At 47.2% G+C, this 26,289-nt stretch overlaps 2 protein-coding genes across 4 annotated transcripts in view; both read right to left on the bottom strand.

Moving 5' to 3' along the window:
• Positions 1-605: 605 nt before the first annotated feature.
• P2RX5 (purinergic receptor P2X 5) lies at positions 606-12,333 on the bottom strand. Of its 3 annotated transcripts, XM_079130871.1 has the most exons (14): positions 11,975-12,333; positions 8,994-9,144; positions 8,276-8,347; positions 7,968-8,043; positions 7,782-7,878; positions 7,423-7,503; positions 6,975-7,107; positions 6,288-6,421; positions 5,686-5,779; positions 5,500-5,565; positions 3,354-3,436; positions 2,392-2,673; positions 1,427-1,553; positions 606-1,006 (listed from the first exon to the last, which is right to left on the bottom strand). In XM_079130871.1, the coding sequence occupies exons 1-14, from the start codon at positions 12,109-12,111 to the stop codon at positions 971-973; spliced, it is 1,569 nt and encodes a 522-aa protein (XP_078986997.1). In that variant the 5' UTR covers positions 12,112-12,333; the 3' UTR covers positions 606-970. The 3 variants fall into 3 exon arrangements, with proteins under 3 accessions (XP_078986997.1, XP_078986998.1, XP_078986999.1); XM_079130872.1 differs by lacking the exon at positions 1,427-1,553 and having other exon boundaries at positions 11,975-12,320; XM_079130873.1 differs by lacking the exons at positions 1,427-1,553; positions 2,392-2,673 and having other exon boundaries at positions 11,975-12,321.
• Positions 12,334-19,672: 7,339 nt separating this feature from the next.
• The window catches only part of ITGAE (integrin subunit alpha E), a 37,556-nt gene continuing 30,939 nt past the window's right edge, over positions 19,673-26,289 (bottom strand). The window contains 3 exon segments of the mRNA XM_079130790.1: positions 19,673-20,230; positions 21,483-21,593; positions 25,622-25,717. Of these exon segments, the coding sequence (XP_078986916.1) occupies positions 20,135-20,230; positions 21,483-21,593; positions 25,622-25,717 (303 nt within the window). The 3' untranslated portion in view covers positions 19,673-20,134.

Genomic DNA, 26,289 nt, shown 5'->3' with positions numbered 1-26,289 from the left:
CCCACTAGCAAGTTTCTCTGGGATAGAGTGGGGTGGAGATGGTATGGGACAAGGGTGGGGAATGTGAGGGCCTCCCTAACAACTTGACACCTGCTAAGAGAGCATCCTTTACCTACTTAGCCACTTTGGGAAGGGAAGCCAATAGGCCCCACACAACACCAAGAGCAAAACCACACAGGCAACAGCATCTTTCATCTAAGCAGGTGTTATTCCTCGGGACCTTCTAGAGGCTGAGGGTGGGGGTCAGAATGGAGGAAAGGCCTCTCTGCCTCCCCTTTCCCATCTTATTAAAAGCCCTTGGAGTTGGCTGCCTCCCGACTGGTAGAGTCCTTTCCTGTTGCCTCCTTGGCCACCTTTAAATTTTATTCCATGGGGTAAGACCAAATGTCCCCCTGGATATTATCCAAAGGCTTTCTCTGAGAATTGTCATTCTCTACAGGGATTTGTGAATGTCTCAGCTAGAGGCAGGAGGAAAGCAAGAGTAGCTGGGCCCAATGGTGATATCTCTGTTGGCTTGGAGGGAATCACATGTGTGTCCCTCAATCTCTGAGAGCTGGATCAGCATCTCATTTAAGCATCTCTTAGATAGGACTGAGCACACAGCATGCATCAAGAAGTATTTACTGCATGGATGAATGAATGAATGTCCAGTCAGGTTCTCAGGAAAAATTAAAACACTCTAGTACCACTCAGGCTCCTGGCCTGCCCTGTTTCCTGGGTGCCTGCCCAGGCCTCCTCTTCTGGATTGAGCCAGTCTGACTGCCAAGACTCCCCTCCATACAACATAAAGCTTGAGCAGGATCTCAAAGTCAGGTGAGATGACTGTTCCTGGAAGCCCCTGTCCCATGCAGACACAAGGACACGTCTTCCCAGTTCAGAGCTGTGGGCAGTTCTGGCCCCAACATCCTCAAATCTGCTTTGGGACACCAGCTCTAGCTACGTCTCCACTGTCTGCAGAGTCTGCAGCTGCTCAGCATTCACCTTTACATTCTTCAGAAGGCCAGACCTGTGGGCAGGAGGGTGGGAGAGGGGCATACAGAAGACAGAGAGGACTGTCAGGAACTCTGTGGATGGGTCATCTCCTTAAAGGCAGCGACATGCAGCAGCCTCCGCCTTTCGCTGGCAGCCCTGCAGGCAGTCAGAGCATGTGGAGAAAGGGCCAATCTGCCCAGGTTCCTGGCTGCACCCCAAACACATGGGAATGCCCAAGCTAAGTCTTCTGGAGCCGCCAAGCACTGAGAAGCAGCAACTGTGGTGGCAGCTGGAGCGTAGGCCCATGAGCATGGAGCCTCCCACAGCAACAGGCAGGCTGGGCCAAGACAAGCAAGGTGGTTACTTTTTTCCCCTGCAGAGTGAGGCATTTATGGGGGTTCCCAGGAAGAGAGGGTCAGATCAGGGAGCACATAAAGGGCTACTGGGCTCAGACCTGCCCCAACCAGGTCCTCCAGCCTCTAGCGCCCCCACTGCTGCAGACCCTCGCCTCCTTTCTCTCCTCGCTCTGCTCCTTCCCAGACAAGCCCAAGCTCCAAGTTGTAGGCTGCCAAACCCTGAGTCTGCAAGGAATGAAAGCTGGAGGTTGGAGGAAAGGCCTGGGAACATTCTAGCCTGACCAAGTAGAGAGGGCTCTGTGTCCAACCCTCGCTGAGAGGAAAAAAGAAAAAGAAAACAAAGCCCAAGGCACCACAGGGCAGAAGCAGAGCAGGCCTAAAGTCAGGTCACATGACTCAGCCTAGACACCCCCCATCCCCAACAATCTACAGGAAAAAAGCAGGCTGACCAGGACTTCCAGGCAGTGCCCTGGGGAAGTGCAGCTCCAGAATGTCTACACAGTAGAGGGACTAGGGAAGTTATCTGCTGGGAGGCAGGAGAATGAGGGTCTTTATCAGGCAGGGTAACCCACTGGCGAACTGGATCCTAGAGATACAAGATCCCAGAGTTGCTGGGATTCAAATTCTAGTTCTGCCACTTATTAGCTGTGGGACTTGAGCAACTTATTTAACTTTTCTGTGCCTCAGTTTCCTCCTTAGCAAAATAAGGCATATCTATATCCACCTCATTAAGTTGCTTAAATGAGTTAATATAGACAAATAGCCCAGGCAGCGTCGGGAAGGGAGAGGCGCTGGATGAATGGGAGTACTCTTATTATCTTAATGCTGGGACAGCAGAGAAAGATGCTTGGCTTGCACGTGCATCGACGGGGCTTGGGGAGCTAATAGGGACTCATGGGGGCCTACAGAACCACCAGCAACCCCTCTCTCCGAAGTCCAGCTCTGAAGGACCTTCCGGGACCCGGACATCCTGCCAGGTGTCCAGGCCAACCTGGAGCGGGTGTCTTAGCGGCCCCCCTCTGCAAGACTCAATCTTCCGCCGCTCTGCCCAGCAGCGCCTCACCTGGCTAGCTCGGGGAACTGCGAGCACACACTGCCGTTCCCCTTCCAGTGGCTGCGGCTGGGCAGCGCCTGGGGCTGCTCCTCCAGCAGCTCCTCCTCCAGCTGCCCTGGCTCCGCCGCCTTGGCCTCGGCCTCCAGCGTACTGCCCTCTCGACCCTGCCCTGTAGGAGCCTCCCCAGACACTGGCGGGGCGGGCCGAGAAGGGCAGCTGCCCTCGTTCCTCCAGCAGCATGGACTGCGGCCAGGTCGGACTCCTCGCTGCCGGGCTGGCTTCAGGCTGCGGCTGGAGTTCAATCGAGGCAAACCACTCAGGCAGACCCTGCGCCCGCTGTCCCAGGTCGTGGTGGGGCTGAGGGAGCTCCGAGGTGCCTGTCCCAGTTCCTCATTCTAATCCCAGCTTCTCCAGAAAGGCTTTCCCAAGGACAAGATCTTGCCCTTCTATCCCCACCCATCACCCCCTTTACGATTACCCCTCATACTGGCTTCTGTAAGTACGCATAAACAGGCGCGCACACACACACACAAGCCAGTGGTCCAAGAGAACTGGAAAGAAGCCCCTGTAGATTTCCTTCTCATCCAGACTCTCTCAACCCCAGCCCACCACAGCCATCAAGCCCCTCCCCCCCAAATCCTGAAACACTAGTGCTAGAAGGCACTCTATGCAAACCAACTCTCATTTTGCAGATGAAGAAACAGGCCCGAGGAGACCTGGGACTCGTCCAAAATCACAGGAAGAGGCTGTAAACCAGCTCACCCTGCTGTCAGCCTGGGGAGGCATCTTCTTCCCTGGGCTCTCTGAAGAGTAACTCAATTCTATGGAGCAGGTACTTGGAAGATCCCACATTCCCCAGGCCTTTTGGCCCTTGCCTCCACACCCCAAACCCAGTACCCAATCAGGTGAAGGCTCAAAGTCAGTGGGGCCCGTGGGGCTCCCCTTGGCTGCATGAAGGGAGCCTAACTGACCTCACTTCCTCATACTTCTTGTCTCGGTAGAACTCCCTCTTCTTGATGATGTAGATGAGCACCAGGTCACAGAAGAAAGCCCCCTGCAAAATAGTCGCAGGCCCTAACTCAGAACTCTTAACTTGATTCTGCAAGGGATCTTCATGTCCCTGTTTAACACATGAGGAAACTGTCTAGGGCCACAGGGCTGGTTCATGGTAGATACAAAGTTAGACTGGAGCTCTACCACCTGACCCACAGACCAGACACCCCCTATACTACCCTGACCCCATCCACTCATTGTGCCAACATACATTTGCTGAGCACCCACCACATGCCAGGACCACACTGGGGTGCAGGGAGAATGTGGACCACAGAGACCTTCTGGGGACTCTCCCTCTACTGCAGAAGACAAGCAAGTAAATTATGACACAGTGAAGTGTCTTCTAATGAATGGGGAGAGGCACAAGAGCAGAAGGAAGACAGGCTTCTTCACTCAGGCTAAGTGGGGTGAATGTTTAGGCTGTCTTTGGGCTAAATAGGAGTTTACATAAAGCAAAGCAAGCCTGGGAAGGGTGTTCCAGGGGGAGAAGAAAGCCTGTCATGCCTGGGAAATGCCATAGGGCCTGTGGGGGAAGTGTGATGCACTTCTGCAGAGGTGGATGGGAAGCAACCTGTCAGAATATTCTTGAGGCATTCATCCTAGTCCTTGAGGTAGAGGGGAGGCATGATGTTGCAATTGCAACATTTTACAAAGTCAGTGTGAGACTGATTGGAGGAGGTCTGAACCTAACAAGAGAGGCAGTCTGAGCTAACCCAGCTGGACCCCACTGACCCTGAACACTGCTTCAGAATGGAGCAGGTTGTGTGCAATTCCCATCTACACCACTAGAGGGTGATGCCACCCACAGCACAGGATTGGGTGTGAAGTTCCTGAGCACCAAGGCCAGGATGGCATGAGGATTGGCCAACAGGTGAGCCTGGTCATCTGACCCTGGACACTGCTTATCTGTCTTTCCCAGATGCCAAAAATGTCATTTATCAGTTCCTTGATTCTCCTTCTTCCTTCAACCTCCACTGCGACCTTTTCTCTGCATCTTTATCTTCATTTCTCAGGTAGGTCTCCCAGATGTCCATATTTTACCCAAAATGTAAGAAAATTACATATACATACACACATCTGGAATTCCCTAGCAAAGTTTTCAGTTAGAAGGAATCCATTTGGGGCCCTCTCATATCAATCACCTCAGGTGCATGGCTTTTTTGAGTTCTGAGTCGTGTTACAAGACACAATTTTCCTGATCTCAATAAAAAGTCAATCCAAGGTCCTGACTGAATCTGCCAGTGGGGCTGTTTGGGCTTCTCAGGCAGAGGAATGAGGGGAGAGGCAGCTGGAAACCTTGGAAAGGAACTTGCTGGCATGGGCAGCCACCCACCAACTCCCATGTCCTTAACAACCCTTCCAGAAGTACAAAGGGCATTACAGGCACTGAGAGGCAATTCACCCAGCCCTCCAGCCACAACGACCTCTCCTATGAGCCTCCCTGGGCTGGCTTGAAGGCCACATAGAGGAAGGACTGCAGGGTCACCTCCCCAGCCTTCATCCCCTTGGCCCACGGGTTCTCAGCAAGAAGACATTTTTTAACATCACAATTTTGGAGAAGGTGCCATTGACATCCAGTGAGTAGAGACCAGGGATGCTCCTAAACATCCTAAAACACACAAGACAGCTCCCAGGACAAGGAATTATCTGGCCCAAAATGTCAAAAGAGCAGAGGTCGAGAAACCCTGTACATAGGGTAATCCTGCCCCCTTTTAGCAGAAGTAAAGATGGAAACTTTAGAAGTTCAGGGGTTGACCCAGGATCCCAGAGACCCCAGCCCATGCCATGGCTAGGGGATGACACAATTCCACCCCCAAGCCCACCACACAGCTCCAGAGCTACAGGCAGATGCCTCTTTGGCTCTAGAAAGAGAAACTCCAGCTGTCACTGCCGCCTGGGGGCAGCTGGCATGGTGTGAAACCCCAGAGAACCCTCTTTACCCATGTTGGTTCTGATTTCACCAGCTCTCCTAGTTTCTGGGGCATCGAGACACGTTTCTCCAGGGCAGTCAGTTACCTCCCTCACCCTGCACAGAAAGTGGGGAGGGAGGATGAAGGTACTCACAGCACCCATGAGCGCCACCCCAGAGCCCAAGTTGATGATTGTGGGGATGATGCTGAACTTCCCTGCCTGAAAGACAAGAGACAAGTTAGGTGAGTAAGGCAGGGTGGACGGTTAGATTCCCAGGGGATGTCCAACCTCCTGCACCCCTCCCTGCTCAACCACAGAATAGGAGGACTGCCCACACACCTTGCCATTAACTATCACATCAAAGCGGATCCCATAGGCTTTTATCAGGGTTCGGAACTCCACCCCAGCAGAGTCTCGGTAGTATCTGGCAAACCTGGGGGAGAAAAGCCCAGGGGAAGTCTCAGCCTGCCTGCGCCTTCCCTCTTTGGCAGCACAGCACAGACTGTGGTTGCTTTGGGGATGTATCAGCACTCCCAGGAGCCTGACTCTCAGCAGCCTAAGAGAGGGCTGCAGACCCTCTCACTGAGACAAGTATAAAAGATGCTTCCAGACCTTTGAAATAGAGACATTGTCCCAAGGGCCAAGGCTTTCCCACTACACTCTGGGCCAACCCCTGGGCCAACAAAACATTGATGAGCTTGATCCAACATGGAAGTCAAGCCTTATTAGTATTATGACGAGAATAGATCCCTTCTCACCAGACAGACACACTCACAGTGACCATCCCACCACTCTGCCGGGATCCTTGCCTCTCCTTGGCCGTCTCTCCCTGCACCTACTGCTCTGACACTCATCCTAGGGAAGGGGTGGCACAGTGCTGGCACCCAGGGAATGATGTGAAATGTGGTCAGGGTCACAATGTGGCACAAGATGACAGTTACCTGAAGTTGTACCCAGAGGAGACAGACTTTACATGGTTGTTGTCCAGGCGGCTAAAATAATAGTGAGGGTTGCACTCGGAGGCAGCTTTGTCAAGATCACAGTCCCATTCAATATTAATTGCTATCACACCACCCTTGAGACAAGAGACAAGGCTCAGTGCCCAGAGCCTTCTGGAGATGGACAGAAGTCACATACAGAGAGCTGAACAAGACAGAGAAAGAGCTCAGGCAAGAGGTCAGCCCTGGGGACAGCCCCCCAGGGAGGTTCTATCCCTACCTCTGAAGCAGAACAGCTGAGGATGTCACATTGCCCTGGCCCCAGTATGGACTCACTTCACTCTTCAGGAGAGAAAGGTGCTAATGACCCAGAGAGGACCTTTTGTAGACAGGAACTTTAGACATGACCAGGATGTGCCACGGGACTTTCTGACTCCATTTTGCCTGATGCCCCAAGGACTGAGAACTATGCCATAGGAACAAGTCCACCCCTCACTGAGAACCAGAGTCTAAGTCTGAGCCTGGCACCACCCCACCCTGTGTCATAGCTATTCTGAAAAAAAAAAAAAAAAATGAGCTCATGGAAGCAGGTGCATTTGCAGGGCCCCACCTGGCCTATAGGTCCCTTCACACCTTCCTCATTGTGGTCACAGGCCCCTCTGGAAAGCTCCCTGAGCACATACCACTCACCTTCATGGCTATATCCTGGAAGTTGCTCCCCGCCCAGCGGATCACAGACCCCAGCCGGAAGATGGGGCAATAAAGATTCTTGGGGCTAAAGCGACAGGATTTTAGAAAATTTTTGTCCTCCTGCACATTGGCCCTAAGTGGAAACAGTGACATAAGGGTGAGACTCACTGTTCCTGGGCCTGACCCAAGAGTCAGTGGGCCCTTGCCTGAACTATCCACTCCCCAGCTCCTATCACACTCCAGTCAAGAACAGAGCCCACTCCCACAGCAGGGGTAGGGGAGCCCCAACATCACCTTGAAGTTCATTCACATGCAGACATTGCGTGCACATACCCACCATGCACACAGGCCCATGCACAGCCATGGGAGAGCCAACCAAGGCCCTCAGGGTGCTTGAGTTAAGGCCCCACTCCTAAATATCCCCCACCTGTGGCCAAGCCCCACATACTTGGAGAAGTTGAATTTGGGGAAACGAATGAAGTTCTTTATGTAAATGGTGAAGTCTTCAGCCCCCTTCAGGAGTGGTTCCCTGAAAATAGTCCAGGACAGACTGAGCAGGAGGCCCTGCCGTGGCCCCTCCATGCCTCCCCAGGCCTGTGGCAGGGCTAAGACCTGTTCCCTGGGTCCCCTGGAGATTTGCCAAAGACAGTAAATTTGCTCAGTTGGAATGGTCCTCAGGTTTCTCTGGGATGTCCTGACATGTCCCTCAGAATGAGGATCCCAGACGGGACATGTCTCCATCCTCAAGCTGGACCCACTGCATGGGACCCAGCAACTCCTCAAAGGATGGAGGCTGGAGCCACTCACGTTGGCAAGGACTGTGTCTCCACTGGGCACCAGGCGAAGATCTCACAGGTGCCCCTGGTCGAGTTCCCCACACGCAGACAGCGGCCAGTCTTCACTCCTGCAGGATGGGACAGGGACGATGCCAGGAGCCTCCCAGCCCCAGGTTCCCTTCACCCTCCTCCTCCCCTAGCCATTCCAAGCCCTCACCATTTCCAGCTATAACAGACTCCCCAGCATGGCAGTCGTAGTCCTGAGAACACAAGCCATCAGGGACACCTTCATACTGCCAAAAGAGAAAGGTGCTGCATGAGGAGGACCCCATGGGGCCACCAGGGGTTAGAAGAAGGCTTTTTCCCTGGCCTGGCCCTACACACCCTCTGAGAACCTGTTTGTCCCCCAAACCACTGTTCACTAGTGCATACAGCCCATAAGAACCCGGAGCACACAAGAAGCCCCTGCCTCAGGAGAGGGGTCTACCCCAATCACAATCCTCCACTCCCCATGCCAAATCAAACCTCAGCACAAGTGCCCTGCCGCTGGTTGGTGGTCACAATCAGGTTGGTGATCACAACGAAGACATTGTCTCCCTGAGGAACCAGAGAGGCATTGAAGAATCTTCTCCTACCCTCATATAGGGACCCTCCTTCCCAGGGCTGCCTAGCAGTGGGTGGGACCTCTGCATGGGCGTTAGGGGAAATAGGGCGAAAAAATTGGTAGATTTGACCCATCATCTCACTGACCCTACAGTTTCTGAGTATATGTCCTTTGAGAGGTCCCTCCTGGGCCCACAAATCCCAAGTGCCCTGCCCCATGAATTCCTATTCTGAACTCAGTCACATGGGAACTCAGTCCAAGCCCAGACCTAGGAGAAACAGAGGCAGTAATGGGGTTACCCTTGCCCTAGGCCAGGACAACTGTGAATAGGCTGGGGAGCTGTTCCCAGGGTAGTGGCATATAAGAGAGGGGCACCTGACTCACAAAGCCCTAAAGTTCTCTTGGCCCCAGTTGGTCTCAACAGACTCAGATCCCTGGGAAGAGAGCAGTCACACAATGCACAGAAAATGAGGGCAGGGTCTTGCATGGGGGAAATGATCTGGACAGGATCTCTATCTGCATCCTGGGCCAAGGGAGCCAATGGATGGAGGTCCCCAGGTCACCCAGCAGCTTCCCATGTGACACACCCCAAACCAGGCCCTGACAGTGGGGCAGGGAGTGATAGGCGGGGCTTCAGACCTGGGGTGGGATGACGTAGTCAGCAACATCCCAGAGCCGCTCCCCAAGCTCAGAGGTGTTGGTATAGGCCACACCCTTGACTTTGGTGACAACAGCACTCTGCAGGGAGGTGTCAACATCTTGGTAACTCTTCTTTACCACAAACACCCACCTGTGGGAAGGGGACCAGCAGGAGGGTATCAGCCACATCACTGCCTTCAGGGATGTTTGCTCGAGCCCAGTCTGGAGTGGGAGTCACAGAAACTCCTAGGGCTCTGCCTGTTCCACCAGCTCCTAGGCAGGGCTCACAGCTCCTACTGTTGCCTAAAACTCAGTCCTGTAAGCAGCACAGGTGGCAAGCAACCCTAGAGGAAGGGACTTTAAAGAAAACCCCACTGTTCTCAGGTGCTGAGGTCCCAAGAGCAGGGCAAGTCTGGGTTGAAACCTGCTCAGCCTACACAATTCACTGTGGGAGCATTGGTTTCCCAAGGTAACACAGGGGCTCCCTCACATCAGGGATCATGAAGATGGTTAAATGACATAGTATTAAACCTGAAACTAATCCTGAGGGGCAGTCCATGAAATAAGAGCACAAAATCCTGTATTTGACATCAGAAACACAAGCAGAAAAAAATATATTTAAAGTTGGGCTTCATCAAAATTAAAATCTTTTGCTGGGGACAGTGGCACATGCCTGTAATCCTAGTGACCTGGGAGGCTGAGGTAGAAGGATCACAAGTTCAAAGCCAGCCTCAGCAATTTAGTGGGACCCTAAACAACTTAGCAATACCCTGTCTCAAAATAAAAAATAAAATGGGTTGGGAATGTTGCTTAGTGGTTAATCACCCATGAGTTCAATCCCTGGTTACCCCCCAAAATTAAAAACTTTTGCACATCAAAACACATTATCAAGAAAGTGAAGACAACTCACAGAATGGGAGAAGATATTTGTGAATCATATACCTGGTAAGGGTCTAGTATTAGAATATATAAATAACTCTTAAGATTCAGCAATTAAAAAGACAACTCAATTTAAATATGGGCAAAAATTTGACTAGACATCACCCCCAAAATGACAAATTAGGAAAAGACAAATAAAAACTACAATGAGATTCCACTTCACACTAAAAATAATAATTTTAAAAAACTAAAAATAACATGTTGGTGAAAATGTACAGAAATAAGAACCCTCGTATGTTGCTGGTGGGAATTGTAAAATGATGTAGCTATCTACTGTGAAAAATAGTTTGGAAGTTCCTCAAGAAGTTAAAGACAGTTATAAGGACCCCAGAATTTCATTCCTAAGTATATACCCAGGAGTAGAGAAAACACATGTCGACACAAAAACCATACAAGAGTGTTATTAGCAGCAATATTCATAGCAGCCAGAGTGGAAACAATCCAAATGTCCACCAACTGGTGAATGGATAAGCAAAATATGGCACGTCCATACCAAACACAAATGAGATAGCATGTATAAACTGCTGAGCACAGCAAGTACCAGGCACAGAGGAAGAACCCAATGAATATAACTCATCACTTGTTGCTGTTGCTGGTAGAGATAGTTCAGGTTGACACCTTTTGATAAAGTTGGAGAAACAGGCTGAGGGAGTAAGAAACCACTACCTGAGGTCATGCAGCGAGTGGTGGGTGAAATGTCAGCACCTCCCAGGATGCCCACGAAGGTTCTCAGTGTAGCAGATGCCAACCTACATGCATTGGTCACATCTCTGGGACAGAGCGGGGGGTGCCCTGGGTTCTAGGCTGTCATGTTCCCAAGGAACTCTGAGAGGTCTGTGATTCCCAGGAGCCAACCAATCATTTTAGTAGGGACACCCTTGGCCTGGCCCAAGCAGAAACATGAAGCAAATATTCAAAACACATTTTCATTCATTCACTCATTAATTTCACACCTGTTCCCTAGTGAGGTGATGCCAGGCGGTACCCTCATGGCATCCCCAGACTGGCAGGGAGTCAGAAATAGCTACTGAACAATTGCTGATAATTACACCATGAGAATGCCAGGGAGGAAAGGAGAGGGAATTATTCAAGAACTCAGGTCTGGAGGTGCGTGAGCACTAACCAAATAAAGGAGGAAAAGCATGCCTGGCTAAGGAACAGCATGTACACAGCCCTGAGGTGGGAGGGACCCAGGCCTTGGGGCTGAAGTTCCAGAAAAGCTGAATGCTTGACCTCTAGGAGGGAGCAAGGCAAGGCCAGGACTGTACACCCCGAGGAAATGGGAGGGACTGTACAGCATTTACTGAATGAGTTAGAGAAGGCACATCCCAGTTGTCCATGACTGCTGCCTCTCTCCACCTGTTCCCTCCCCTCACCCAGGCGTGAAGACTCTGAACAGTGCCTGCTGAGCAACCCAGGAAAAACTGCCCTCTGGGCTGCTGGCCCCAACTCCTGCTGAGTGGGAGGGGGAATAGAGGAAGGGGACAGCTGAACTGAGGGATAGAGGTCTCCGGGCAGGACCCCCAGCTGGATAGCAGAGAGGCTAGGTGAGGTGAGCTGACAGGAAGGGAGTTCCCGGACATGCCACACTGATGAGTTGCCCCAGTCCAGAGTAAAACACTGACGCTCACTGATTATAAATAACTTGCCTGGTGCTTGGGCCAGCTGTCAAGCCAGGGCCCAGGGAAGTCTCTGGAGAGAAAGCCGCAGCCCAGCCCCCTGCATCTCTGCCCCCTTCCCAAGACTGGGGGCTGCAGCACTAGGGAAAGGAGCTGTCTATGGACAGCCTCATAAACCCAGGGACCCAGAAGCCCCAGCCCACATCTCGTCACCTCCAGAGTAGGCAGGGGAGTAGAGGGCTACCCTTTACCCTGACGGGTCCAAGGACGGCCCCCTCCTCAGTCAGGGACCACAGGGAAAGCCATGTGCACACGTGCAAATTCCAGGACCCTGGAAAAGATGTTGGCTGCTGTTCCTGATCCTCCCAGCCCGCTCTTGTCCCTGCCCCTCCCCCAGCTTCTCGAAAGCACCCAAGAACTCACACGACCAGGTACAGCAGGATGGAGAGCTGCAGCAGTCTGTAGAGCAATCCCACCTTCTTGTTCTTGGCGACCACATACTTTTCGGTCTTGTAGTCGAACAGCGACAGGCAGAACCCCTTCCAGCCCGCCTGCCCCATGCTGCCGGCTCACCAGGGCCTGCGGAAGCCCGGCCTCACGTGCGCCGCATGGGAGCCGCCGCCGCCCGCAGCCGGTAGGCAGACCCCGCGCTCTGCGTCCGCGCTGCCGCAGCCCGGGGACGCGCAGCTCCAGCCCGCATGGGCAAGCGGGTGCGTGGGCTGCGGGGCGCGGCGCTGGGTACCCGCCCGGCAGGGAAAGCACCGGCGTTGAGCTGGGCTGCGGCTAGCGCAGAACCTCCGACAGCGACCTTGCAGCCGCCTGGGCAGACAACGTGACAGCACCGGCTGCCCTCCCCAGCCACTAGTCTGGGAGGGCCCTCGCAAGTCCACAGAACCGCGCTGTGCGGCTGCTCAGATGCTGACCCCAGGGCAGGAGTGAGAAGAAATGAAAAGAGGGAAGGACTTTTTTTTTTTTTTTTTTAAACTGGGGATTGAATCCAGGGGGGCTCTGTCACTGAGTTACACCTGCAGTTCTTTCTTAAAAATTTTTTGAGACAGCGTCTCACTAAGTCGTCCAGGCGGACCTAGAACTTGAGATCTTCCTCCCTTAGCCTCCTGAGTAGCTGGGGTTACGCGTATATGCCACTGCACCTGCAGGAAGGGCACCTTTTAATACAAACCTTTCTTCTCCCAAAGAAATCCCAAAGAGTTCTCCCTACTGAATAGATGGGGAAACTGAAATAGGGCGAAGGATAAACCTATAGCACAGGAAATGGAGGTGAAAAGGAGATAAAGAACATTCACAGGCACAAAGACAGGCACCCAGGCCAGGATCTCCTAGAGGGCAGATCTTTCTTGCTTCCTGGGAGAGCCCTGCCCCTGGACACAGCCTGGGAGATAGTGACAAGGAGTTGATAAAGCCCATGTCTGCTAGAATCCTGAGGCTGCTGTTGAAGGATGAAAACCTCACATGCCGAGGGAGTCACTGCTAACAGGTCCCCAGGCAGGTCAGGTGGGGTCAGGAGACACAGGCAACCAAGGCTCAAGATCATAAAATACACTGTAAGGCCCCCAAAAAGGAAACCCCAACTCTGCCCCATGGATCAATGGCAACCCCAATCAACCGCAGGAGGCATCACTTGATGCAAACCGCAAGAGGTGTTTATTCCAGCGCTCTAGGACCCAACTCGTGACTCACGCAGGAGTCGAGGAGTCAAGTCCCGAGCAAAAATCTTGTAGGTTTATAAAGGCAGAGACCACACATCGTGAGGGGTCGCACATGAAAGGGAAAAAGGGGAACAAAGCTGCCGGGAAATTTCAAAGGGGGTCTGGGTTTGCTGATAACATACAACATGTTTCACAATGTTTTACAACAGGGTGTAGATTTTGGTGTCTTAACTGCCTGAATACTATCTTGCTCCAATTACTCTTTTACTCTCTGTTTGGGGCTGTTTCCTGGAACAGCTTTAAGGGCTTTGCTCCCGTCACTGGGAGGGAGACCTTAGGGAGTTGAGATAAAACAGACAGCTTTAAAAAATGTCCATTCTTTCAACACCTGGAGAGAGAATGGTTCCCAAAGCAAGAGATAGACCTGTCCAGGCTGTTAGGACCCTGACCTTTCCAAGAGTGAAACTGAACAGAGAGGGAGGGGACAGGGATGAGGGAGGGTCTCCTGGAGATGAGCTTTGGAACAGAGAGGCAGGGTCCTGGGTGGGCTCTTGGTGTGTTGAGGGGTTGTACACATTCATTTTCTGCACCCTGCAATCTGACCACAAGCAGCCCAGCTCCTTTCCTTACCACTGGCCTCCTCTCCTAAATGAGAAGCTCCCTTCCCAGGATTGAAAGGTCTGGGAATAGGAAGGAACTACATCCTAAAGCTCACAGGGTGTGAGCCTCTCTAAAAGACCCAGGAGAGAAGGTCTCTAGTTTTAACATGCATGGGAATCATTTAGAGGAAAAAAAGGCAAATTCCTGGGTCCTGCCCTTAGAATTTTTCATTCACTAAGTCTAGGATCTGTGTTTTGCTCTCCAATTGTCATTTGGTAAGCACGGACCTTTAACTCCTTTCATCAATTTCAACACAAATGCCATTTGCTCAAAAAAGGTTTCTTATAGTATCATACACCAAATACACCAAAGGTGACTTGCTCCCACCCCAATCCTCCACCCCCACTTTTTTTTTTTTTTTGTATTGGAAATTAAACCCAGGGGTACTTTACCATTGGGTTACATCCCTAGTCCTTTTACTTTTTGAGACAGTCTCACTAAGTTGCCCAGGCTGACCTCAAAGGCCTCAAACTTGCGATCTTCCTGCCTCAGCCTCCCAAGTAGCTTGGATTATAGATGTGTGCCACCATACTCTGCCCCAATCACTTTTTATCCCATTACCCCATGTTATTCCCATAAAACACTTGTATTGTTAGAGATTATCTTATTAACTTATTGACTGTGTCCCCCACCAAGTCCAGAAGCTCCAGTAGGGAAGGGACCTTGCCTTCAAACATCTATGTATCTCATGCTCAGCACTGTGCCTGCCACATAATCATTCTGTACATATTCGTTGAGTGATCAAACCCAGCCTTTTTTTTTTTTTTTTTTTTTTTTTTTTTTTTTTTAATAGAGAGGACTTTTGAAACAGCCACCCTGTCCTGGTCATGACAGGGAAAGCTGCCAGTCTCTTCCTCAGCCCTCCCCCATGTGGCTCTCCAACCCTCAGGGAGAAGCAGCCTCCATGCAATGACATCACACCTACAAACCTGAGGACACTCTACAGGATAAGACACAGAGGAAGGTGGACCTTCCAAACTGGCAGGAGTCCTCTGGATTGCATCTGGCCTAGAGAAGCACTCCAAAGACTGCTACTGGGGGTTGAACCCAGGAGCACTTTTCCACTGAGCCATATCCCCAGCCCTTTTTATTTTGAGACAGGATCTTGCTAAGTTACCGAGGGTCTAAGTTGCTGAGGCTGGCCTCAAACTTGCAATCCTCCCGAATCACTGGGATTACAGGCATGCACCATCACATCAGGCTTTAGAGAAGCACTCCAGAGGCCGGAAAGCACCTCAGAGAACCACTCTAACACAAGTGGACAGAGGATAGCACTTCAATGAGTCCCTCAACTCCCCAAAGGGAGCTGAAGTTTGGTGGCTGAGGCTGATCTTTTCTGTGGAGGGAACTGTAGAGACTAGAGAGGTAACTGAGACCCCAGGGCACTGAGCCCCAGTCCAAGAACCTCTTCTGTTCTTGGTTGCTCAAACCTTTATTGAGAACCTACTGTGTGCTGCTGGAGAAGCTGGAATACCAGATACGTGCTTTCTTTGCCGGTCACAACTGCCACTCTGACTTTGAAGAAAGGGCTCTGCTCTTACTTGCCCTCCAGGATGTGGGTGGACCTCTCTGAATTCCCACCCCACAGCCTACACCAGGCGGCAACTTCTCACAAAGCTTTAGAGACTGCATGAATGGCATCCAGAGAACGGGCTGCCTCCTTGTGGGGTCTCTGACAACACAGCTGGTTAGACTATGTCCAAGACCCCCTCTTGAGTCATGACATTGATTTGCTGGGTTACAACTAGAATATTTAAAAACCAGAGCATGTTTAAGAAGTCAGGGTAGGCATTGTTTTGTAAAGCTTTTTTTCAAGAATGTATGTTGATGATAGTATGACATGGAATATTTTTCTGTGGGCGTGAAAAGTGTGTAAAGCTATACCCAGAGTATCTGCATTTTATCTCCACATGGCTAGGGCCAACTTGTCATCCCCACAAGCTCAGGCTTAACACCCAGTATACCTAAAAAGAGAGCAGAGAAGGTTTTTGCTTTTTTTATTTTGTTTTGTTTTTTTGGAAGACAAGGTCTTGCTATTACCCAAACTACCTTTGAATTCCTGGGCTCCAGCAATCAATCCCCCTGCCTCAGTCTCCAGAATACCTTGGAAAACAAGTGCGTGTCACTCCTTTGCTTTTTACATTTGCATTATTAAATCAAGATGCATTAAATCAAGATGAATAATTCTCCCTGTGAGAGAAAATTGGCTGCTACTTTTGAGTACATTTTCCTTGATTAGGCCTAGCCCCATGTCAACAGTCTTAGAGCCCCACAGTGCCCTACTGACATGACCTTCACCACCATTATCACAGTGAACACTTCTTAGTGCTTGCTGTTTGCAAAGTCCTGCTCTAAATGCCTTGCATGAAGGGTCCTATTTAATCCTCATGACCACCCTCTGTGGTTGGTACTGTTATTACCCTGACCTGCCCTAAGAGGTCAAATGTGCCCACAATCACACCCTTAGTGAGCACCTGTGCCAGAACTGGATCCAGGCAATCTGGTTCCACAGTTCAAGCTATTGCCTCCATTGTTACCATGAGCACAGTGCTTTAAAGCTTCACATTGCCTCGCTCCACTAGCTCTGTGAGCCAGCCAGAGAGGTCACTGCAAAGCCTACTTCACACTTGCTGAAACAAGGTCCAGGGGTCTCCTGGTCAGTCACTGGGGTTCTCAGCAGGTCCTCTAGGGACTGAGGCTTCTTCTGGAGGACACTGAGTGTGTAGTGCATGCATCCACCCTATCACTGTGAGGGAGGTCACTGCTGAGGCCAGGGTCCTACACATACCATCTTCCTACCCTGTCACATAGTACTCCTTGGTAGGGAATGACTCTTCTAACTCTTTGAGAATGGAAGGTCAGTCGAGAGAATAGGCACCTTCTGCAGTGGCTCCCACTGACACCAGGGCCAGAGTACCATCCTGGTATGCCAGGAACCAAAGGCAAGCCTATAACCACTTGTAGGGGCAGGGGGCAGGGGTGCACCATTAATCTTCGAAGTAATCAAAGCCCTGTCCCTGCCTCACTACCCTCTCTCCTCCCTCCCCAGAATGCACATGCTGTCTCACTAGGATGAGTGCTGTCACCTGTAGCAAAGAAAGGAAATAGCAGTGAGCAAACCATTCTCATCTTGTTCATGAGCCTTTGCCTTGTGGGGTGATTTAAGGTATAGGCAGTGAAGTGACACAAAATAATTACAAAATGGATTTCTAAAGGGCCTTTTTATATCATCTCACTTGCTCCTAAGACTTGCTGACATTTTTAGTCTATTGTTCTACATGGTTTGGACCTACTCATGGGACCTTCTTGCTCTGCTCAGCCTCCAGTAAAATCTGTGTTAGTGGCAAGGCCTTGTCCCACCCCAAGATATGTGCTGGGGATCCACCTGGGCGGGGTGGGCATAGACCTTCCCATCTCTGATTCCAGTCTTTTCCCATACTGTTCTCTTTCTCGTATGAATTCTTTAGATTATAAGGAAATAAGTATGACTCAATGGGATGGAATTTTAGAGGCAGAAGTGCCCCCTAATTCAGGAAAACTCCTATTTCTCTAGGAGGTGAGCAGAAGGGGACTTCCAAGAGGGAAAATGCCAGCTGCAGGTAGGTGGCAACAGAATTGTCAATAGCATCACTGTGTTTCCACCAGTGGCTTGGAAGTGTCATTTGGTCACCCCTGCAGCTCCAAAGACATCTGAGATCCCTCTTCCCCTCAGCCCTAGGGAGGGTCAAATAAAGCCTTTCCCTTAGACTGAGAGGCTGACAAACTCAAAAACCAATCTCCAAGAAATTAAAGAAAAAAAAAAATAACACAAACCAATATGGTTTTGGAGTGGACATTCAGATGTTACTTATACCTAGTGAACTCTATTTTCCACCCCAAAGGACAGGGAAGGCCTGTAGGTAGGCGATTTGAATCTGTCCCAGGGCACAAGTCATTACAAGAAGACCCAGCCTTCCTTCAGAGCCCTGTGTACCCTGGTGACCCAGAGACAAGCATGGGACAGTCAAGGCATGGAAGGATTTCAACAAGGGCCTCACAGGCAATCTGTCCTTTAATTTACCTTTTACTCCCAACAGTCCTGCTATGACAAACACATTCCATTAATAGGCATTTCTGATCCACATAAAAACTAGCAGATGCATTATTAATGTTGCTTAAATATAGTCAATAGAAAAAAGGAAGCTCCTCTCTGTGGGATGCATTCCTGTGTCCATCAGCAGCTCTGGGAACCCATCTTAATTGATGGATTGGTATTTATTACTTTGCTCTCAATGTCTGATCTGAGGAAAAACTTTACTGAGGTACCAAACAAAAACAGTAGAGCAGAGCACAGTGGCACACACCTGTAATCCCAGTGACTTAGGAGGCTGAGGCAGGAGAATCACAAGTTCAAAGTCAACCTCAGCAAATTAGAGAGTCCCTAAGCAACTGAGACCCTGTCTTCTCATATAAAACAGTGAGGCATCTGTGGCTTCCCATATAGTTCTTTGCACACAATTCTTATGCGGATTTTTTTTTTTTTTTTTTTTTTTTTTTTTTTTGGCAGTACCTGGAATTGAAACCAGGTACCTCTGAACTATATCCCTAGCCTTTTTAATTTTTTTATCTTGAGACAAGGTATCACTAAATTGCTGAGGCTGGCCTCAAACTTTTGATCCTCTTGCCTCAGCCTCCCAAGTAGCTGGAATTATAGGCATGTGCCACCATGCCCAGGGTCCACAGGGCTCTTAAAGAATACACTGTCCTCACCTCACATTCCAGTCTCATATTCCCCATGATACACACCCAGCTCGTCAAATTGGCATGCACAGTTTCTCATGTCCTTCAGTTTCAACCTCTGTACCTCTGCTCAGTCCTTTGCAGCTTCAAGGCTCAGTTTACAGGCATCTGTCTCCTCCTATAGATTCCCATGGGTCTGGATCATTGCTTTTTCTCTTGCTGTCACATTTGGGTACAAATCTATAAAACAGAGCTATGAGGGCAGGAAAAGGCGTTCCCAGTCTGTACCACAGAACTTTAATGAAGCACATAGTTGCCAAGGCTTGTAAAATGAAGAAAAAATTAATTAATGAAATTCCTTTAGCCTATATACTTGAAATGTCTGGGGTAGAATAACCAAGCCAGAGAAGGGGTCTCTCAACTGCCAAAAGGGTCTATATCACAAAAAAGTCAGAAATCTCTGCCAGGAGGCACTAGCCAAACTTAAGGGGCCAGCCAATCCACCTAGTGAGTTCTCTGTCCAGGAGACAAATACCCTGAAGCCCCAGTGTCCTAATTCCAGTTACTGGTAGCCTTTTACTAGATTAAGAAATCCAAAGTGTGTGCACAACCAAAGTGGGCCAGTGGCATTTTATCCTACCCTGGTATTCCAACCTTCATCTCAGACCACACTGCTCTAAAGAGAGAACAGGCAGCACCCAGAGACCACAGCCAAGGGCCAGAGATCATCTGCCAGTGCTCTGGGTAGGGCTACTCCAGCCTTTCCCAGGCCCTGGACAGAAGAAACCACCCTCAGTCTCCCTGACCCCTGTGCCCCCAGGACTGCAACTGGATCCTAGGTCCTAGAAGCTAGAGAACCAATTTAAAAACTATTTAGAAAATAGAATTCAGTAAAATGGCCAGATAAATATTCAAAACAACCAATTGTCCTAAATGCAAACTCTAATCAGTCAGGGGGAGAAAAAGATATTTTTCACTATCACAATAACAACTATATATATATATATATATATATATATAATATATATATATATTATATATATATATATAATATATATATATATATAGGTGGAAATAAAGGTCTTTGTAAATTTTCTTTGAAGAAAATGATAAAAACAGTATAACAGAAATGTCTTTAAAAACCTCAGCAAGTTAGAGAATGTTTTTCTAAGTAGGAAAACAATATTGTACAGATATCAATACTCCCCAACTCAGGTTGTACACTTAAGATGAACAAAGCAGATACAAAAATTTATTGCAAAGGGATATTTATTGTAAGGAATATTTGCAAATTAAAAGGACTATTATAAAGGAAATAGTTCAACTTTATTATTTAATAACAGATGTTTCCCAAATTTACTTTCTGCATAATGCACAAACACTTTGGGGACAACTTTTGGGTTAAAAAATAATATTCTATTATTTGTTCAATGCTGCTCTAGATTATCCTAAGGAAAAAGTAATCAGTACAATGCCAAGTCTTCAGAAGCTCAAGGATTAGTTGGTTATTCTCTCCCAATGGACAAGGAAACAGGTCCTAATCTTTTTCCATGAGTAGACTGTCCGATTTCAGCTGGGCCTTCCTTATGCTCTCCAAGTTCAGTTGTTGATATTTTCTTTTAAAAAAGCCACACTGAAACAAAGGGAGGGAAGTCCAATTATAGGCCTAAAATAACTATTTTTAAAAACATTATTCTAGTTGTTGCCTAAATAGCCACTAGACAACTCTGCTTCTGTACTTCTATCCCCTTTCCCTACCCTCCTGAAAGTCAATCTTCCCAGACCCTTTGATGCTACCTTTCCTGGTATTCATTCCCCAATTAGAACTGACTTCCCATTGTGCTCTGAACCCTCAGAGGACTTGAACCTTTTTCTTAACTAATTTTACAAAGTTGTGTAGTTTGAGCTGTACTGGATCTAATCTTGCTTATGTAAGAATAGTCAGTACAGCCTACCATCCTGAGGATAGAAAGAGATCAAGTACAGCCTCCTATACCAAGAAGCTCAGAATCTAGTAGGAAGGGAAAAAATTACAATATAGTATAACAACTGCCATGTGGAAGGGTTTCCAGAAGGGAGCTCACAGGGCAAGCACAGAGCCCAATGCAGAGGATCCAGGAGTCTCTAGGTTGAGTTTTCAGGGGAGAGTGAGCAAACTGAAAAGGTGAGGATAAGCACTCCTGGCAAGAGGAGTAGCCTGCACACAAGCAGAGAGATGTGCACCTATTTAGGAACAGCTCGACTTGTCTGGAGGAAAACAACAAGACTTGCGGGTGGGAAGAGAAGGGTACAGGCCAGAGAGCATAGGGTCTTGAATAGCAAGAAAAGAGTTTAAATACTCAAACAGGGAAGGCAAGGAAAGGATTTAAAATGGAGAATGACAATCAGATCTGTTTTAGGAAAATCTCTCTGTATTATAATACCTCAATTAGATCTTTATTCCTTCAGATGAAACTAAGTTATTCATTTACCTAAATGGGGTATATGGTTAAATCAAGAGGAGAAAGTGTCCGCAAGGCCAGGATAGCTGCTCTAAGTGGGGACTGTCTATCCTAGCCGGTACTGTGCCCAACATCAGATCCAGGTCCTTTCTCCCTGCTCCCTTTTTTTTTGGTACTGGGAATTTAACCCAGGGGCATTTTACTACTGACCTACATCTGCAGCCCCACTCCCTGTTGCTGCTGTTGTTTGTTGTTGTTGTTGTTTTTTGTTGTTGTTTTTTTTTTGAGACAGGCTCTTACTAAGTTGCTGAGGACCTTGGTAAGTTGCTGAGGCTGGCCCCAAATTGTAATCCTCCCATCTCAGCCCCCCAAATCACTAGGATTACAAGCACACACCACTGCACCCGGCTTTATCTCACCTTTATGAACACAATGAGAACTGACCTTGAACAGGATGACTACAATCACAATCAAAACCAGAAGACCAGCAACACTGCTTCCAATTATGAGAGGCAAAGAATGGTACTCCTCATTTGTCAGGAAGATGATAGTGATCTAGACACAACAAAGAGATGGTCCAATAAATCAGGTACACCAAAAAAGGAAAAAAGTTCTTGTTATTTTAACAAGAAAATATGAGGACTTGGCAACATCCTGGGTACTGATCAAGACTGATGACTTATCTTAAATGACCTCCAAGTTCTCTCCAACTCTGTTCTCACAGCTTTTTAAAAAAAAATATATTTTTATTTGTAGATGGACACAATACCTTTATTTATTTATTTATTTATTTATTTATTTATTTATTTATTTATTTATTTTTGTTTTATGTGGTGCTGAGGATCAAACCCAGTGCCTCACATGTGTTAGGCAAGCACTCTACCACTAAGCCACAACCCCAGCCCTCAGAGCTTTTTTTGATCTTGCACAAATCCAGTAAATTCTTTAGCAATATAATCTCCCCAAATACACTGGCCTGCTCTTCACTAGCCTGAGAACATATGTTCCTCAGGAACATGAAAATACATGCAAAATTATATTCATGTGTAGTACTTGTGGGACTTTTCTATTATGAGTCACCCTAAGTTTTTTTTTTTCCCAAAGGATCTCTCAACTTCAAGTATCTAATCTGCTCACCAAAAGGGCTCAGCTGGAAAGCTCAGGGGATGTGCATTCTGACTGAGACCTGGACCTCCCAGGTTGCAGCCACAGTTAAGCTGCAGGACTCAGGTGAGGCCAGAGGGCCATCAAGACTGTTCTGCCTGTCCAAGATAATGAATTTCCTTCATGCACATGTTTAAGCACCAAAGTTGGGGGTGTTTAAAGAAATTTCTGTAAGGAGTACACAACCACACAAACTTACCCTTGAGGCTTCTTCCAATAGAGTTAAATGCTGGTTGACTTAGGATTGATCCTTCAGACCCTACTTAACTCATAGGCAGCTGAACTTAATAGGACTAAAGCTCTGGGCCTTGAGAGTAAGGAGGTATCAAAGCAACAAAGTGGGAGAAAAAACAGAAGAGAGCTGGGGGTTTTTTTGTTTTGTTTTGTTTTGTTTTTTTGTTTTTGTTTTTGTTTTTAACAGAAGAGTGGCAGAACTCAGTAACCTGGGTTTAGGAAATGAAAGGAAATTCCAAGGTGATCGTCATAGAACCAGGTCAAATTTGGGTAGAAGCAACTACACCTATTTCTGAAAGCCTTCTTCCTTTTACCTCTTTGAAATGCACAAGTTCCCAAAAGGGCCCCAAAGCAGCCCAGGCAGAGATTAAGGGAGAAGCAGGGTACAGGATATACCACCTGTGGCAAACACTGACAGTGTCCTGCCATTTTCTCCTTTCAGATGTTGTTTAGGAGGCAAGATTGATCGAAGATAATCACAACAGAACTATTTTCTTTTGCCAGTAATTGAGATGAAATCCAGTTCTCACTAATAAGTTGTAAAGGGATGTCTCCTGGGAGTTTTTAGAAAAGTTTCCTCCCTGAAAAGGGAAGGTACATAAAGAAAAATTCTTTTGGTGACCTCTTGCTTCCTAGTTTGTATTCTGTCACATGAAAATACAAGATGAGCATCCCTGATCCAAAAATTCAAACTCCAACATGTCCCAAAATCCAATACTTTTTGAGTATCATGTTGCTCTTCAGAATGTTTCAGATTTTGAGCACGTTGAATTTCAGATTAGGGATGATTGACTGGTAAAGTGTATATTCCAAAATTCTCCAATATCTGAAATATGCCAGGTCCCAAACATTTTGTATAAGGGATACTCAACTTTATGGCATTTGGAGATTGGCAACGTAGTGCTGGCCATGAAGGAAAGCATTACCTAACACACAGGATTAAGGAGGCAGGCCATTGAGCAGAGTCTACACCCCTTCCTAGATGAACAGCATATGCCCTTATGGCACATTAGCTGGATTTTTCCCCTTACCTGTGGCTAAAATGCATCTGGATACATAGCTCAGATTCATTTTAAGTCAGGTGCTTATTGGCAGGAACTAGTTAATATTTTGCTTAGGATATTGAATTTAAAGAAAGGGATTTTGGGGAATCTATGCTATAGAAATAAAAACATCAATAAGAGAGAGAAATATATAAGTAAATTAAGAATATACATATAATAAACTATTAAGAATAACTCCCTCTGGAAAGAGATTTGGGGCATGGGGAGAGTAAAGAAAAAATTAGTTTCAACCGGTACCTTCTATAAGAATTGGATTTCATTGCTATTACTTTTATTTTTTAAATTCTAGGCAGTACAATAATGAGGCACTTGTTTCTTTATAATGTCATTTTCTGTATTAGAACAACTTCAAAACAGCCTGTTGCCTGTTGTCTCAGCTACTCAGGAGGATTGCTTGGCCTCAGGAGTTTAAGAACAACCTAGGCAACACAAGACACTGCCTCAAAAAATAAAAATAAAAGAGAGAGAGAGAGAAGGTAAAAATTCTTTAATTTAAAATGTTTATCTGACATGGCTAGAGAATTGCTCCTTTCTCCTCCTCCAAGGAGGAAAATTAAGTATTTAATATTCAGCAATTCAGGCTCACTCTCTGGACATTTGCTCTAGTGAAGAATCACGCCTAACTTAAAAGCTCAGAGATACATCAACTCTGAAGCCGGAAGCATGTCCTAGCAAATGTCAACAAGAATGAAAATGTATGTCAGGGTTTAGTGAAGGAAAACCAAGTGAATAGCACTGCTTGTTTTCCATGTCAAATAATTTTGGCAATTATTTTGGCAATGGTATACATAGTGAATAGTGAATATATTAAATGATACAGAATTGTACTCTTAAAAATAGTTACAAATGTGGGCTGGGGTTGTAGCTCAGTGGTTGAGCGCTTGCTTAGCACTGTGTGAGGCACTGGGTTGGATCCTCAGCACAACATACAAATAAATAAATAAAGGCATTGTGTCCATTTACAACTAAAAAAAAAAATTAATAGTTACAAATGTAACTTTAATTTTACATGTATTTGCCAGAATAAAAAATGTATTTAGTTTTTATAGAATGCATATAACAGTCAAGCTCCAGCCAGTAAAATAGGTCAGTAAATGATGATGATTAAGTAAATAATATGATTTTTTTTAAAAAATGCAGTGTAACACACACAGGAGCACTTACTCCACAGACCACAGGGGTCAATTTAATTTCTGGTCATACTCCTGCAAATCAAATTCCAAGAGTTCTAGTACTGAGTCTAAGTCTTATTTAAAAATTATGCATTCATAAGCACTTAACTGTTTAATACTATAATTAAACACTGATATACACAGTAGAAAGACAGTTTACATATGCAAAAAATAATTTTCTAAGTGATTAGGAAAAATTGTTTTAAAGTCAACATATGTGGAGAGCAGTGACCTGAATCATGGTCCCTGATTCCCTCATGGCTGTGTCTGCACTGGGAACTTTCTGTGCAAAGGTGCATGTAAAGATGGCCCAGTTGTTATAGTAATGCCAGCCTGAGGAGATAACACGCAAAGGCGCACAGCTCTCTCAGCTGGAACCTTGGATTCGGACACCAACTCCCAGGGGTAGAGAATTCTGGGCATAACAAGATGACCTCGATGTCTCACAAGTTTTGCAAGACCTTTCAGACTGCCTCCTTTGCTAAAACTTTCTCACAAATAACCTTCTGATGCAAAACCTATATAATAAATGTGCTGAGCTAGCTCTGGTGTCAGTCAAGCCTCACCAGAGCTTGGCTTTCCCACCTGGCCCCAGCTTTTTCTCTATGTGTGTCTGTCTTTTCTTCATCCCCCATCGCCCCTCCAGTTTCTAAATTAATGGCCCTGCTGGTCACAGCAAATATATTTTTAAATCAAAGTATATACTGCTGTTGGATCTAGGCTAGTCACTTCAACTTATGCTTCTCAGGTTAGGCCTCTTACTCAATGGCCTTATTTCATAGGTGAAAACTGAGGCAGAAGCTGACTCATTCAAGATCTCAAAGGCAGCTAAGAGCAAAGCCAAGATCAGAAGTGATAAAACTGAAAACAGGAAGAAAGCTACAGGAGGGTGGCTGTGCAGGGGCTCAAAAGTTACACACAATTTACCCAGAAAACAGCCAGGGATTACCTTAGTTCTGTGGTTCTCTGCATTCAGCCCCTCATACAGAGATTTGTTGAAAGATATTTCACCAAAGATCTGCAGTTCAGTTACATCTCTTAGTAACTATTAGATGAGAGGAGGGAGGAAGAGAAACAAACATATTTTAAACATGGATTCACTGTTTCTGGATAGCATTCATCACTCTTACCTTTAAATGTGTTCCATCTCCAGTATTCTTTAGTCTCGTTAATGGTCCCAGCAACCATACAGTTACCAAACAAGAAATATGCAGTTAATCCTCAACTTCTTTTCCTTTATCCTGTATCCCATGCCACTATTTCTACCCAAAGTCAGTTAACAATTTTTTTTAATTCTCTCTTATACATGTTCCTTTTTTTCTTGACCCTCATTTCCAGTTCTTCAGTTTAGACCTCATTGCTCTCATCTGGATCACTATAAGATATTAAGCTTGATTACTAACTCCCACTTTAGAATAAGTCATCTGGGAAAGCCTCTCTAAAAAAATAACATCTGTGTTAAATACAAGAAGAAACCACCCACATGAAAACAGCAGAAGAGCCATGTTAGGCAAAGAAACAGCAAGATTATCCTGTAACCAAAATAATATTGACAAACTAGAAGAACAGAAGGGACAGAATAGCTGGGTTATAAGAAAGGGACAGCAGGAGACAAAA

This window comes from Sciurus vulgaris (assembly GCF_902686455.1).
Source record: "Sciurus vulgaris genome assembly, chromosome: 3".
In the NCBI taxonomy this organism is placed as follows: domain Eukaryota; kingdom Metazoa; phylum Chordata; class Mammalia; order Rodentia; family Sciuridae; genus Sciurus; species Sciurus vulgaris.
Note: the sequence above shows the minus strand (reverse complement) of the source record. Positions and strands in the feature narration are given on the sequence as shown.

Excerpts from the sequence above, each read along its gene's own strand:
- P2RX5 (XM_079130871.1), bottom strand. The coding sequence starts at position 12,111 with ATGGGGCAGGCGGGCTGGAAGGGGTTCTGCCTGTCGCTGTTCGACTAC. Across the intron at positions 5,780-6,287 it reads TCCTCTGGGTACAACTTCAG|GTTTGCCAGATACTACCGAG; the intron begins GTAACTGTCATC and ends TTTCTCCCCCAG. Across the intron at positions 1,554-2,391 it reads CAGTTCCCCGAGCTAGCCAG|ACTCAGGGTTTGGCAGCCTA; the intron begins GTGAGGCGCTGC and ends CATTCCTTGCAG.